Source organism: Ranitomeya imitator, chromosome 6, assembly GCF_032444005.1.
Source record: "Ranitomeya imitator isolate aRanImi1 chromosome 6, aRanImi1.pri, whole genome shotgun sequence".
NCBI classification, from domain to species: Eukaryota; Metazoa; Chordata; class Amphibia; order Anura; family Dendrobatidae; genus Ranitomeya; species Ranitomeya imitator.
The window spans coordinates 86,811,369-86,826,555 of record NC_091287.1 but is presented as its reverse complement, the minus strand read 5'-3'; the positions used below and the strand labels follow the sequence as shown (position 1 = coordinate 86,826,555).

The following is a 15,187-nucleotide window of genomic DNA, read 5'->3' as shown; positions in this document are numbered from 1 at the left end:
GTCTTTGAGATCTAAGACAACCATAAAACAATGGTGAAAGAGTAATTTTATTGCTGTCTTGACCGACTCCATTTTGAAGGAGGGTATCAACACAAAATTGTTCAGGCCTTTCAAATTGATAATGGTGCGATATGAACCATCAGGTTTTTTGACCAGGAACAGAGGGGAATAAAACCCCCTACCTTCCTCGCCTGCAGGGACTTTGATTAGAACTTTCTTCTGTTGGAGCTCCCAAACCTCAGACTCCAGCGTCAACTGCTCTGTAGAGGAGGAACGAACAGGTGTCAACATAAATTTGTCCCGAGGAGTATGGTGGAAGTCAAAGGTTAGGCCTTCCGCCACAATGTTTAGAATCCATGGATTGTTTGTAATCCGCACCCAGGCTGGGTAGAAGGCCGAAAGCCTACCCCCCACCTGGTCCGCCAGTCATTGTGGTTTCTTAACCTCTCGTGAAGGATTAAACATAAATCCTCTACCTCTCCTTCTGCTGTTGTCGTATCTAGTAGATTCTCTGTTGGAGTCTCTATATGGCCTTCTGCGGTTAGACCATCCTCTATTATAGTCCCGTCTGTAGAAGGGTCTTCCTAGGAAGGGAAAGCGTTTCTTATTATCCCCTGCTTTTTCCAATAGCTCGTCTAGGACCGGTCCGAACAAGTGAGCTCCTTCACAAGGAATGCTACATAGTTTTGTTCTGGCTTGTAAGTCCCCTGGCCAGCATTTTATCCATAGCGCTCTCCGGGCTGCGTTGGATAATGCCGAGGACCTGGCGGCCAACCTGACCGAATCTGCTGAAGCATCCGAAAGCAAAGCCGCGGCATCTTGGATTATGGGCATGGAGGACAATATTTCCGTCCTAGGGACTTTATCCCTGAGCTGATCTTCGAGGTGACCTAACCATACCATCAAGGACCGAGCGGTACAGGTGGCTGCTATAGCTGGTCTCAAGGACCCCGCTGAAGTTTCCCAAGCTCCTTTAAGGAAGATGTCGGCTTTTCTATCTAATGGGTCCTTCAAGTTCCCCAAGTCGTCAAAGGGGAGAGACGTTTTCTTGCATGCCTTGGCGACTGCTGCATCCAGCTTCGGAACTTTATCCCATGAGGATGAAGCCGCTTCCTCAAAGGGATACCTTCTTTTAAAGGCTGGCGGAAGCGACCCCTTCCTTTCTGGTTCCTTCCATTCTTTTGAGATTAGCGACTTGATTTTGTCAATCACTGGAAAGGCTCTTCGGGATTTCCGCTCAATACCCTTGAACATAACATCCTGAATGGAACATTCCGACTGGGTATCTTCTATCCCCATTGTGCTGTTAACTGCTTTAACTAGATGGTTAACCATATCTAGGGACAAACAGGCTCGACTAGACTCCAGATCCTCAGAGGAGGAAGTAGACGGAAGAGACCCTGAGCTCAGTTCACCCGAGTCCGAATCTACCTCAGATAAAGGGGATGATATTTTAACTTCTGCTCCCCGAGACTTGGATCTCACGGCACCTTTAATTTCCTGTCTAACCATCTCTCTTATTGTAGAGGTCAGATCAGGCGCCTCTTCCTCCAGCAGGCGTTGGATACATATTTTACACAACTTTTTCAAATACCCATCCGGAAGTGGCTCTGCACATTCGGCACACTGCCTATGTTTGGCTTTGGACAAACTTTTCCTCCCCTGATAGAGGAAAGAAAAAAAAAAAGACAAGGGGAACACAATCATCACTAAGTGGACTTTCACAAAGATCACTTACCCCGTCCAGTAATGAGTGGTACCGTAGATGGGGGGTCCTTCGTAGCCGGCAAATCCTTACGGCTTGAGGACTTTGGTATAGAAATCCGAGCCTCCTTAGCTCCACCAGCGCGGCTACTGCCACTAGACCGACGCTGGGAGCTTCTTCGAGGCTTATCTGACTGCTGGTGTTGCTGCTGCGGCTCCTGCTGCTGCTGCTGGCTGTCGATAATTCCTTCTGGTGACTCCATTATGAAATGGGCAAGGAACACTGACCATCCCAGCTTGCCGCATTAAATCCCCCAAGGTACCGCCCCCGGATGGGGGCCAGCAGGGAAACCCAGGTGGTAATTGTCCGTCCGCCACTGCGCTGCGCTACCCCTCCGCGAAGCCCCGACTGTCCCCGCAGCTGGGCGCCGCCATTAGCCGGAGATGACGCTACTGCGCATGCCCGGCCGCGCCGCTCGCCGCGTCATCCGGACACGCCTCCTCCGGACGCGGCGGCGCCAAGCCGACAAGCGGACCAGGACACCAGCAGATCCCTCACCGGACCAACGCCGCGACCCCGACTGGCACAGCCTGACTCCCGGGACCCTAGTAGCTTAAGCACCGGCTCCACAGGTACCTCTGCGCTGCGGACACCCCAGAAGCTAGCCTATATGTCAGAGGCTGCTTCCTCCTGCTGCCACCTACACCGTGCAGTCCCCCTGCCGTGTGGTGCCTCCTGCCTCCCGAACAGGCCGAGGTAGGGGACCCCCGCTACCTGCACCGGCCTGCCAGGAGTGGGAAAATCTTCTTAACTTCGACCCTCTTCTCAGGGCCTGTCTGAAAGAGGTTCCGCTGTCAGGGACAGGAAACCAAACTGACGTGGGAGAGAGGTACCGCCCTTTTTATGTCTGTAGGTTTCCTGTCCCTGAAGGGCGGATCCCCTCTCTCGTTGTGCTGTCATGGCGACTGAATAAATGTTACTTATTAAGTATTTTGTGTGACATATCTCTGTGATTTAATTGCATAAAAATTCAAAGTTTTAAAATTGCGAAATTTTCAAAATTTTCGCCAAATTTCCGTTTTTTTCACAAATAAACGCAGGTACGATCAAAGAAATTTTACCACTATCATGAAGTACAATATGTCACGAGAAAACAATGTCAGAATCACCAGGATCCGTTGAAGCGTTCCAGAGTTATAACCTCATAAAGGGACAGTGGTCAGAATTGTAAAAATTGGCCTGGTCATTGACGTGCAAACCACCCTTGGGGGTAAAGGGGTTAAGCTTGAAGTATGATATGTGGGAAAAGGTTGAAAAGTTCCAGGGGGCCGAATACTTTCGCAAGGCACTGTATATCTTGTAGCCTTTACCGAGCAGCAGTCAGTTTGAGGGGAGCACAGCTGATCGCGAACTGAGACGAAAGCTGCAAAAGGTGTTTGTAACAACATAATGCGCTACTCCACACAGCAGATGCCAGCAGTGAGACGACCAGAGATGTCTGTGATTACACTTCTCAGAGAAAGCCGGTTCTAAGCTTCTCTCAGAGTCTCCATTCTCCCCCTTCATGAGACCTCCTACTTGTGATTGATCACAATCATGCAGGGGAAAGAGTCATTAAACCCCAGAGAAGAAACCCTGCTAACGTCCCCTTGGCATAAATTGGAATCTACACTTTACTGGATATTACCTCCACAATGGAGATGAGAAAATTAGAAAAAAGGGGGTCTGCAGTCACTGTTCCTCGTTAAGAACAGTCAGAAGAAATGTACACAACCTGCATGTACATATGTACTTGTAACTCAGTATATCCCTATATCCTGTACAAGTAGGATGTCTGCCCAAGAATGCATGCATGTGACCAGCAATAGTAAGTAAACCGGGTGACTGTAGTATAGGTAATAAAGGTCTAGATTAGTAACCAGAGTGCGCAACAGAGTGCGCCGGGATCCGCTATCCCAATGCATGATTCACTGGTAAGTTGTTTCTCCAGGGGGCGTGGCTTAAACGGTCATGTGTCCCTCCATATATGTCCAGCTCACCTGATCATGTAACATAGTAACATAGTAACATAGTTAGTAAGGCCGAAAAAAGACATTTGTCCATCCAGTTCAGCCTATATTCCATCATAATAAATTTCCAGATCTACGTCCTTCTACAGAACCTAATAATTGTATGATACAATATTGTTCTGCTCCAGGAAGACATCCAGGCCTCTCTTGAACCCCTCGACTGAGTTCGCCATCACCACCTCCTCAGGCAAGCAATTCCAGATTCTCACTGCCCTAACAGTAAAGAATCCTCTTCTATGTTGGTGGAAAAACCTTCTCTCCTCCAGACGCAAAGAATGCCCCCTTGTGCCCGTCACCTTCCTTGGTATAAACAGATCCTCAGCGAGATATTTGTATTGTCCCCTTATATACTTATACATGGTTATTAGATCGCCCCTCAGTCGTCTTTTTTCTAGACTAAATAATCCTAATTTCGCTAATCTATCTGGGTATTGTAGTTCTCCCATCCCCTTTATTAATTTTGTTGCCCTCCTTTGTACTCTCTCTAGTTCCATTATATCCTTCATGAGCACCGGTGCCCAAAACTGGACACAGTACTCCATGTGCGGTCTAACTAGGGATTTGTACAGAGGCAGTATAATGCTCTCATCATGTGTATCCAGACCTCTTTTAATGCACCCCATGATCCTGTTTGCCTTGGCAGCTGCTGCTGCCTGGCACTGGCTGCTCCAGGTAAGTTTATCATTAACTAGGATCCCCAAGTCCTTCTCCCTGTCAGATTTACCCAGTGGTTTCCCATTCAGTGTGTAATGGTGATATTGATTCCTTCTTCCCATGTGTATAACCTTACATTTATCATTGTTAAACCTCATCTGCCACCTTTCAGCCCAAGTTTCCAACTTATCCAGATCCATCTGTAGCAGAATACTATCTTCTCTTGTATTAACTGCTTTACATAGTTTTGTATCATCTGCAAATATCGATATTTTACTGTGTAAACTTTCTACCAGATCATTAATGAATATGTTGAAGAGAACAGGTCCCAATACTGACCCCTGCGGTACCCCACTGGTCACAGCGACCCAGTTAGAGACTATACCATTTATAACCACCCTCTGCTTTCTATCACTAAGCCAGTTACTAACCCATTTACACACATTTTCCCCCAGACCAAGCATTCTCATTTTGTGTACCAACCTCTTGTGCGGCACGGTATCAAACGCTTTGGAAAAATCGAGATATACCACGTCCAATGACTCACCGTGGTCCAGCCTATAGCTTACCTCTTCATAAAAACTGATTAGATTGGTTTGACAGGAGCGATTTCTCATAAACCCATGCTGATATGGAGTTAAACAGTTATTCTCATTGAGATAATCCAGAATAACATCCTTCAGAAACCCTTCAAATATTTTACCAACAATAGAGGTTAGACTTACTGGCCTATAATTTCCAGGTTCACTTTTAGAGCCCTTTTTGAATATTGGCACCACATTTGCTATGCGCCAGTCCTGCGGAACAGATCCTGTCGCTATAGAGTCCCTAAAAATAAGAAATAATGGTTTATCTATTACATTACTTAGTTCCCTTAGTACTCGTGGGTGTATGCCATCCGGACCCGGAGATTTATCTATTTTAATCTTATTTAGCCGATTTCGCACCTCTTCTTGGGTTAGATTGGTGACCCTTAATATAGGGTTTTCATTGTTTCTTGGGATTTCACCTAGCATTTCATTTTCCACCGTGAATACCGTGGAGAAGAAGGTGTTTAATATGTTAGCTTTTTCCTCGTCATCTACAACCATTCTTTCCTCACTATTTTTTAAGGGGCCTACATTTTCAGTTTTTATTCTTTTACTATTGATATAGTTGAAGAACAGTTTGGGATTAGTTTTACTCTCCTTAGCAATGTGCTTCTCTGTTTCCTTTTTGGCAGCTTTAATTAGTTTTTTAGATAAAGTATTTTTCTCCCTATACTTTTTTAGAGCTCCAATGGTGCCATCCTGCTTTAGTAGTGCAAATGCTTTCTTTTTACTGTTAATTGCCTGTCTTACTTCTTTGTTTAGCCACATTGGGTTTTTCCTATTTCTAGTCCTTTTATTCCCACAAGGTATAAACCGCTTACACTGCCTATTTAGGATGTTCTTAAACATTTCCCATTTATTATCTGTATTCTTATTTCTGAGGATATTGTCCCAGTCTACCAGATTAAGGGCATCTCTAAGCTGGTCAAACTTTGCCTTCCTAAAGTTCAGTGTTTTTGTGACTCCCTGACAAGTGCCCCTAGTGAAAGACAGGTGAAACTGTACAATATTGTGGTCGCTATTTCCTAGATGCCCAACCACCTGCAGATTTGTTATTCTGTCAGGTCTATTAGATAGTATTAGGTCTAAAAGTGCTGCTCCTCTGGTTGGATTCTGCACCAATTGTGAAAGATAATTTTTCTTGGTTATTAGCAGAAACCTGTTGCCTTTATGGGTTTCACAGGTTTCACTTTCCCAGTTAATATCCGGGTAGTTAAAGTCCCCCATAACCAGGACCTCATTATGGGTTGCAGCTTCATCTATCTGCTTTAGAAGTAGACTTTCCATGGTTTCTGTTATATTTGGGGGTTTGTAACAGACCCCAATGAGAATTTTGTTACCATTTTTCCCTCCATGAATTTCGACCCATATGGACTCGACATCCTCATTTCCTTCGCTAATATCCTCCCTTAAAGTAGACTTTAGACAAGACTTTACATAGAGACAAACCCCTCCTCCTCTCCGATTTTTACGATCCTTTCTAAACAGACTGTAACCCTGTAAGTTAACTGCCCAGTCATAGCTTTCATCTAACCATGTCTCGGTTATTCCCACTATGTCAAAGTTACCTGTAGATATTTCTGCTTCTAGTTCTTCCATCTTGTTTGTCAGGCTTCTGGCGTTTGCGAGCATGCAGTTTAGAGGATTTTGTTTTGTTCCAATCTCCTCGCTGTGGATTGCTTTAGAAATGTTCTTACCTCCCATCTGAGTATGTTTTCCTGGGTCTTCTTTGTTCAAGTCTAATGTTTTTCTTCCCGTCCCCTCTTCTTCTAGTTTAACGCCCTCCTGATAAGTGTAGCGAGTCTTCTGGCGAATGTGTGTTTCCCAGGTTTGTTGAGGTGTAGTCCATCTCTGGCGAGGAGTCCATCGTACCAGTAATTCACACCGTGGTCCAGGAATCCGAATCCTTGTTGTCTGCACCATCGTCTTAGCCAGTTGTTTGCATCAAGGATCCTGTTCCATCTCCTGGTGCCATGCCCGTCTACTGGAAGGATAGAAGAAAAAACTACCTGTGCATCCAGTTCCTTTACTTTCTTCCCCAACTCTTCAAAGTCTTTGCAGATTGTCGGTAGGTCTTTCCTTGCCGTGTCATTGGTGCCAACATGTATCAGAAGAAATGGGTGGACGTCCTTGGAGCTGAAGAGCTTTGGTATCCTATCGGTCACATCCTTGATCATCGCACCTGGAAGGCAGCATACTTCTCTTGCAGTTATGTCCGGTCTGCAGATGGCTGCTTCTGTGCCTCTCAGTAGTGAGTCTCCCACCACCACCACTCTTCGTTGCTTCTTGGCTGTACTTTTTGCTGTCACTTGTTGCTGTGTGCCCTTTTCTTTTTTGCTTGCTGGTATTGCTTCATCCTTAGGTGTGCCATCTTCATCCTCTACAAAGATTTGATATCGGTTCTTCAGTTGTGTGGTTGGTGATTTCTCCATGGTCTTCTTGCTTCTTTTGGTCACATTCTTCCACTCATCTGCTTTTGGAGGTTCTCTGACACTTTTTTCACCTTCTGTGACCAGTAGAGATGCTTCTGTTCTGTCTAGAAAGTCTTCATTCTCTTTGATGAGTTTCAAAGTTGCTATTCTTTCTTCCAGACCCCGCACCTTTTCTTCTAAAAGGGCCACTAGTCTACACTTCTGACAGGTGAAATTTGATTCTTCTTCTGGTCGGTCTGTGAACATGTAGCACATGCTGCAGCTCACCATGTAGGTTGTCACATCTGCCATGTTGCTCCTAGATCCTGCTGACTTGCTGTGTGTTTTCCTTCTTGTGTAATCTACTCAGCCAAGCTCTCTTGCAATAATATCCTACAGGCAAAAATTCGGCGCGCGGTTTGGCGATGCTTTCCAAGCAGCTGGTCCCGGCTGTACCCAACGATCTTCTAGCTTAGGGAGACTTCGCTTTTCCCAGAAGGCACCTGGAATATGCAAATTAGCCTCCTCAAGCTTGAATCCCTGGTTTGGCGATGCTTTCCAAGCAGCTGGTCCCGGCTGTACCCAACGATCTTCTAGCTTAGGGAAACTTCGCTTTTCCCAGAAGGCACCTGGAATATGCAAATTAGCCTCCTCAAGCTTGAATCCCTGGTTTTGTGGTTGGCTTGAGCCATTCATGATGACATGGCGGCGCGTGCGCATTATCGCCGAGGCAGCTCACAGCTGTTTGCCCGCCCGTTGGTCCGACGTAATTACGTGGAACGCCCGGCGCCAGGTCGTTTCCACGCAACTGCATCAAACCTGGTCTGATAGGGGGACGCCCAGAGGAGGAAGCCTGGAGACAGCACGCACGTGCATACATCATGGATAAAGTGCATATGTAAGTAAAATGAAACTGCAAAGTGCCCATCTGCAAGATAAAGTACCTAGGTAAAGGCTAGAGGCCATCTTATAACAAAGAAAAGCAGACATTGTATGGACAATAAGCAGCAGATTTTCATAACAGAGTAACGGATACAATTCTACATATATTGTCAAATTTTTCTGTTCATAATATTGAACACACTAAGGTAAAGAATTATGCATAGATATATTTCTACAAATGTGTCAAACCATATGAGTAAATATTTATGAATGTGTATTATATGATCAAAACACTTGCATTAAAATTTTCATATAATACAAAGAGTTATACAATGTCGAAGCCTCAGGGGGTTTATTTAGAATTCCTCCAAAGATGGAATATAAATCTGGCACTGTAGAATCCGGAATTGCTTCAATACATTCTTACTCAATTTTTTTCCGGCCCCATCACATTAAATGCCGCTGTCAGAGATTGACAGCGGCATTTAACAGGTTAACAGACGTGGGTTAATCGCAATTCCACCCACGGCTGTTAGAGGGACATGTCAGCTGTTTTGAACAGCTGATATGTGTCGGGAAAAGATGTGGGCTCAGTGCCAGAGCCTACATCAAAGGGAAGGAAACGACATGTTTGGCGCATGTCATGAAGGAGTTAAAGAAGTTATCCACTACTAGGACAAGTCCGTGTCAAACCATAACACCCCCACCGGAAAATGACCTATTGTTTAAATCAGGTTTTTAATTTAATTTGTTTTTTACTTTTCTAAACTTTTGGTAATTTTAATTAAAATTGCAATCCATGTTTAAAACAAAAGAAAGAATCCTGCAATTTTCCCAACAATTCTAGACCCGTACTTCCAGTTTTTCGTGAAAGCCACATGGTATTAACAGAAACAGAATGATTATGACTCTACCATTTTGTATTGAAGCATGTAAGGCGTATGCTGTGTATAGATAAATGAATTTATGAAGAGAAGGGGAGCAGGCGATTTGTGAGATCACCTAAAGTGGATGCTGGATCTTGATTTACCGTATATACTTGAGTATAAGCAGACTCAAATATAAGCCGAGACCCCTAATTTTGCCACAAAAAAAACTGAGAAAACTTAATGACTTGAGTATAAGCCTAGGGTGGAAAATGCAGCAGCTACCGGTAAATTTCAAAAATAAAATAGATACCAATAAAAGTCAAATTAATTGCAACATCAGTAGGTTAAGTGTTTTTGAATCAGGAGCCCCATATAATGCTCCATATAGTTCATGATGGCCCCATAAGATGCTCCATACAAAATACGCCCCATATAATGCTCCATACAGTTTATGATGGGCCCCATAAGATGTTCCATACAGATATTTGCCACATATAATGCTCCACAAATGCTGATTATGTCCCCATAAGATGCTTCATACAGATATTTTCCCCATATAATGCTGCACATGGCCCCACAAGATGCTCCATACAAATATTTGCCCCATATAATGCTGCACATGGCCCCATACAGATATTTGCCCCATATAATGCTCCACATGGCACCATACAGATATTTGCCCCATATAATGATGCACATGGCCCCATAAGATGCTCCATACAGATATTTGCCCCATACAATGCTGCACAAATGCTGATTATGGCCCCATAAGATCCTCCATACAGATAACTGCCCCCATATCATGCTGCACATGGCCCCATACAGATATTTGCCCCATATAATGCTGCACATGGCCGCATAAGATGCTCCATACAGACATTTGCTCCATATGCTGTTGCTGTGATTAAAAAAACAAAAAATATAACATACCCACCTCTCAGGCCCCTGGCACTTGCTATATTCACCTGCTCCGCGTTCCACCGTCGGCGCTGCAGTGTCTTCCCCGTCCTCTGCACTGACTGTTCATTCAGAGGGCGGTGCTCACACTAATCGCGCCACCGCGCCCTCTGACCTGAGCGTGACTGCAGAGGACAGGGAAGACGCAGCGGCGGCCGGCGGTGGAACGGAGAGTAGGTGAATATCGCGCACTGTGTTATACTCACCTGCTCCTGGCACGGTGTCCTTGGTTCTCCGGCAGCTTCTTCCTGTAGTGAGCGGTCACATGGTACCGCTCATTACAGTAATGAATATGCGGCTCCACCCCTATGGGAGTGGCGTCGGGTCCATATTCATTACTGTAATGAGCGGTACCATGTGACCGCTCACTACAAGAAGAAGCTGCTGGTGCCGGAGAACCAGGGACCGCGTCAGGAGCAGGTGAGTATTATTACACAGCTGCCACTCCCCCTCCGCTGCCGACTCCTGGGTATGACTCGAGTATAAGCCGAGAGGGGCAATTTCAGCCTAAAAATATGGGCTGAAATTCTCGGCTTATACTCGAGTATATACAGTAGTTGTAATTCTGTCTGAAATGACAAAAATACTGCTGAAAGGTATTCTGTAAAGAATAAAAAAGCGTAAGCCTAAAATTAGGTTTAGTGTGAAAATTGCCAGATTTCTGATTTTTTTTCTTAAATGGTGATATGGAAACCTAGAAAAACATTGTGAAAAATTATAAAGAAAAAGCATTTAACAAATATATTAAGTTGAATTAAACAAAAAGCTAATTTTCAGATGAGAGTCTGAAAACAATAAATAAATGAGAAATTGATGCATAGGAAATTATTTTTATTCTTACCACATCTGAACATTCTTGAATCATTTTCTGAGCCAAGCTGTACTCTTTCCAGGTCTCCTCTAAAGCATTTAAAGATGACGGAGCAGATAGTTGTTCCTGACTAACAGCCTTAACGGCTTTCAGAAGATCATCAGCAGCAGTCATGTTGACATTTTCACGTCTGCCAATATATAAGACGTTATCATATGAACACCATAAAGTGTATTACCCAAATACAGTACCGACCAAAAGTTTGGACACACCTTCTCATTTTAAGATTTTTCTGTAGTTTCACGACTATGAAAATTGTACATTCACACTGAAGGCAACAAAACTATGAATTAACACATGTGGAATTATATACTTAACAAAAAAGTGTGAAACAACTGAAATTATGTCTTATATTCTAGGTTCTTCAAAGTAGCCACCTTTTGCTTTGATGACTGCTTTGCACACTCTTGGCATTCTCTTGATGAGCTTCAAGAGGTAGTCACCCAAAATGGTCTTCCAACAATCTTGAAGGAGTTCCCAAAGATGCTTAGCACTTGTTGGCCCTTTTGCCTTCACTCTGCGGTCCAGCTCACCCCAAACCATCTCGATTGGGTTCAGGTATGGTGACTGTGGAGGCCAGGTCATCTGGTGTAGCACCCCATCACTCTCCTTGGCCAAATAGCCCTTACACAGCCTGGAGGTGTGTTTGGGGTCATTATCCTGTTGAAAAATAAATGATGGTCCAACTAAACGCAAACCGGATGGAATAGCATGCCACTGCAAGATGCTGTGGTAGCCATGCTGGTTCAGCATGCCTTCAATGTTGAGTAAATCCCCAACAGTGTCACCAGCAAAGCACCCCCACACCATCTCCTCCATGCTTCACCATGGGAACCAGGCATGTAGAGTCCATCTGCTCACCTTTTCTGCGTTGCACAAAGACACGGTGGTTGGAAACAAAGATCTCAAATTTGGACTAAATCAGACCAAAGCACAGATTTCCACTGGTCTAATGTCCATACCTTGTGTTCTTTAGCCCAAACAAGTCTCGTCTGCTTGTTGCCTGTCCTTAGCAGTGGTTTCCTAGCAGCTATTTTGTGCCTGCTGCACAAAGTCTCCTCTTAACAGTTGTTGTAGAGATGTGTCTGCTGCTAGAACTCTGTGTGGCATTGACCTGGTCTCTAATCTGAGCTGCTGTTAACCTGCGATTTCGGAGGCTGGTGACTCGGATAAACTTATCCTCAGAAGCAGAGGTGACTCTTTGTCTTCCTTTCCTGGGGCGGTCCTCATGTGAGCCAGTTTCTTTGTAGTGCTTGAAAGTGTCCCCAAGTGCAGTGGCAAAAACCATCAAAGTTTTCCCAATTTTTCGGACTGACTGACCTTCATTTCTTAAAAGTAATGATGACCACTCATTTTTCTTTAATCTAGAATTTGTATTATGGCAAGAAAAAAGCAGCTAACTGCCTATTCACTAGGGCTATCAGCAGTGTATTCACCAGACTTCTGCACAACACAACTGATGGTCCCAACCCCATTTATAAGGCAAGAAATCCCACTTATTAAACTTGACAGGGCACACCTGTGAATTGAAAATCATTCCCGGTGACTACCTCTTGAAGCTCATCAAGAGAATGCCAAGAGTGTGCAAAGCAGTCAGCAAAGCAAAAGGTGGCTACTTTGAAGAACCTAGAATATAAGACACAATTTCAGTTTGACAAATTTTTTTGTTAAGTATATAATTCCACATGTGTTAATTCATAGTTTTGATGCCTTCAGTGTGAATGTACAATTTTCATAGTCATGAAAATACAGAAAAATCTTTAAATGAGAAGGGGTGTCCAAACTTTTGGTCTGTACTGTATACTGCATAGTGTAGCTTTAGTCTAATGCCATTTCTAATCACATAGATTTTATAACTCACTAGTAGTGATGAGCGAGTATACTCGTTGTTTGGGTTTTCCCGAGCACGCTCGGGTGGTCTCAGAGAAGTCACAAATACTCGGACCATCCGTGCTTGCAGAGGAAAACCCGAGCAACGAGTATACTCGCTCATCACAACTCACTAGGCTAAGCAGTGACGTCATGTCGCCACCACTGGAGGCAATCACTTAGCACAGTGGATCATGCAGTCTACATCAGTGAGGACACTGCGCTCAGTTATTGACTGTAGCACTGTTGATGATATTTCAGAACTGCAGCCAAGTAACAAAAACCAAAGCAATGGACAGAGGCAGCACCAAACTCCGGAAAGGGGAGCAAGAGCTTTTTTTTCAATCAATGAGAATATGGAGTAAAATCGATGAGAATATGGAATATCTTTAAGGGGAACCTGTCTGCATTTTTTTTTTTTATGGATATAACTAGTGATGAGCGAATATACTCGTTACTCGAGATTTCTCGAGCACGCTCGGGGGTCCTCCGAGTATTTTTTTAGTGCTTGGGAGTTTTTGTTTTTCTTGCCGCAGCTGAATGATTTACATCTGATAGCCAGCATAAGTACATGTGGGGGTTGCCTGGTTGCTATAATAACAAAACCATTGAAAGTTTACTACGGTAATTGGTAAACTTACAATGGTCTTGTTTTATGTGGTTCTCATGTACAATCTTATATTATTTCTATGCAGTGATACTACTGAGTGCATTAGTCCTTTGCTAGGATAATGCTGGTACATTATTCCCCACTACCGCAGAATCACTGAGCATACTGGACTGGGGCCATTCTTCAAGTTTTTCTATGGAGATGCATCGTTACATGTTGTAAGAATTGATAAAAGGAGGGAAGGTAACTGCAATGGAGTCTGAAATTCTGCAGTGTGAATTGCTTAAGTCAACTAAATTCTAAAATGACCAAAATATTATCTCACCTAACACCTTTAAGTATCTCAATCTTAGCTGCTAATGCTTTTAACTTGTTCCCTGCTGCAGAGTTCAAACGCAACTCCAAGTCATTAATGCTTTGTATGAAGTACTCCTTCTCCTTCTAAAAAAAGAAAAAGCATGGTTACATAAAAAGAGTGCACCACACCTTAGGTCTCCAATGAATTATGTTTGCTTCTGATACTCAGGAAAGCCTTACTCTAAAATTAGAGGCATATTAACCCCTTCTCACAGCAGCCCAATATGGCCATGTGAGGGGCCTGTTTTTTGCGGGACAAGTTATAATTTTGATTAGGATTCTCCAGGTTATTATGAGTTTGTGGACATCAGAGATATATAGGTTATTTTTTATTTAAGTGGTGAAACAAAATACAAAGTTTATTAAAATTAAAAAAAATTGTGTAATTTTCCAAGACCCGTAGCGCCCCCATTTTTCGTGACCTGGGGCTGGGTGATTGCTTATTGTTTGCGTGCCGAGCTGATTTTTTAATCATGTCATTTTGGGTTAGACGTAATCTTTTGATCGCCCGTTGTTGCAATGTTGGAGCGACAAAAAAAAAAAACCCCGTAATTCTGGCATTTTGACTTTTTTTCACTACGCTGTTTAAAAATCAGATTAATTCTTTTTATATCTTAATAGATCAGGCAATTCTGAATTCGGGTAAACCAAATATATGGGGGGAAGGGGGGTGTTTGCCTTTTTTATTATTTATTTGAACCGAATATATATATTTATTTTTTGTTTTACCTTTACCTTGTTTCAATTGACTCCATGGAAGACTAGAAGCTGTGATGTTCAACTCAGCTGACATGTGCCAGGAAAGATGTGGGCTCAGTGCCGGAGCCCACATCAAAGGGAGAGACAACATGCGCAGTACATGTACGGTGCATGTCATGAAGGGGTTAATGTACAGTGAAGGAAAATGATTTGATCCCTTGCTGATTTTGCAAGTTTGTCAGTTGGCAAAGACATGAACAGTCTATAACTAAGAGTAGGTTAATTGTAACTTTGAGAGATAGAATATCAAAAATAAAATCCAGAAAATCACATTGTATAAACTGTATACATTTATTTGCATTTTGCAGTGAGAAATACATATTTGATCCCCTACCAACTGTTAGGCTATCTGCGCACTTTGCGTATTTGCTTGCAAGAATTTCTGCGAAGTTTCTGCATCTCTTGGCAGAAAAATTCAGCTGCAAATACGTGCATTTTTGTAAATCCATAGAGCTAAAGAGATTAAAAAAAAAATTGTGATGTAATATGCTTGTTCAACCTCTTCAGCCAGATTCTATTTAATATTGATGAGTGAGAGTCACACACACCAGCCTATGTAGGAGCATTAACATAATTATCTTACA

General features: G+C 43.4%; 1 protein-coding gene across 1 annotated transcript in view; it reads right to left on the bottom strand.

Moving 5' to 3' along the window:
• STK31 (serine/threonine kinase 31) overlaps positions 1-15,187 on the bottom strand; it is a 160,961-nt gene that overhangs the window by 66,244 nt on the left and 79,530 nt on the right. The window contains exons 9-10 of the mRNA XM_069729864.1: positions 13,813-13,928; positions 10,979-11,138 (exon numbers count right to left, since the gene is read on the bottom strand). Of these exons, the coding sequence (XP_069585965.1) occupies positions 10,979-11,138; positions 13,813-13,928 (276 nt within the window). The remainder of the gene's footprint in view (positions 1-10,978; positions 11,139-13,812; positions 13,929-15,187) is intronic.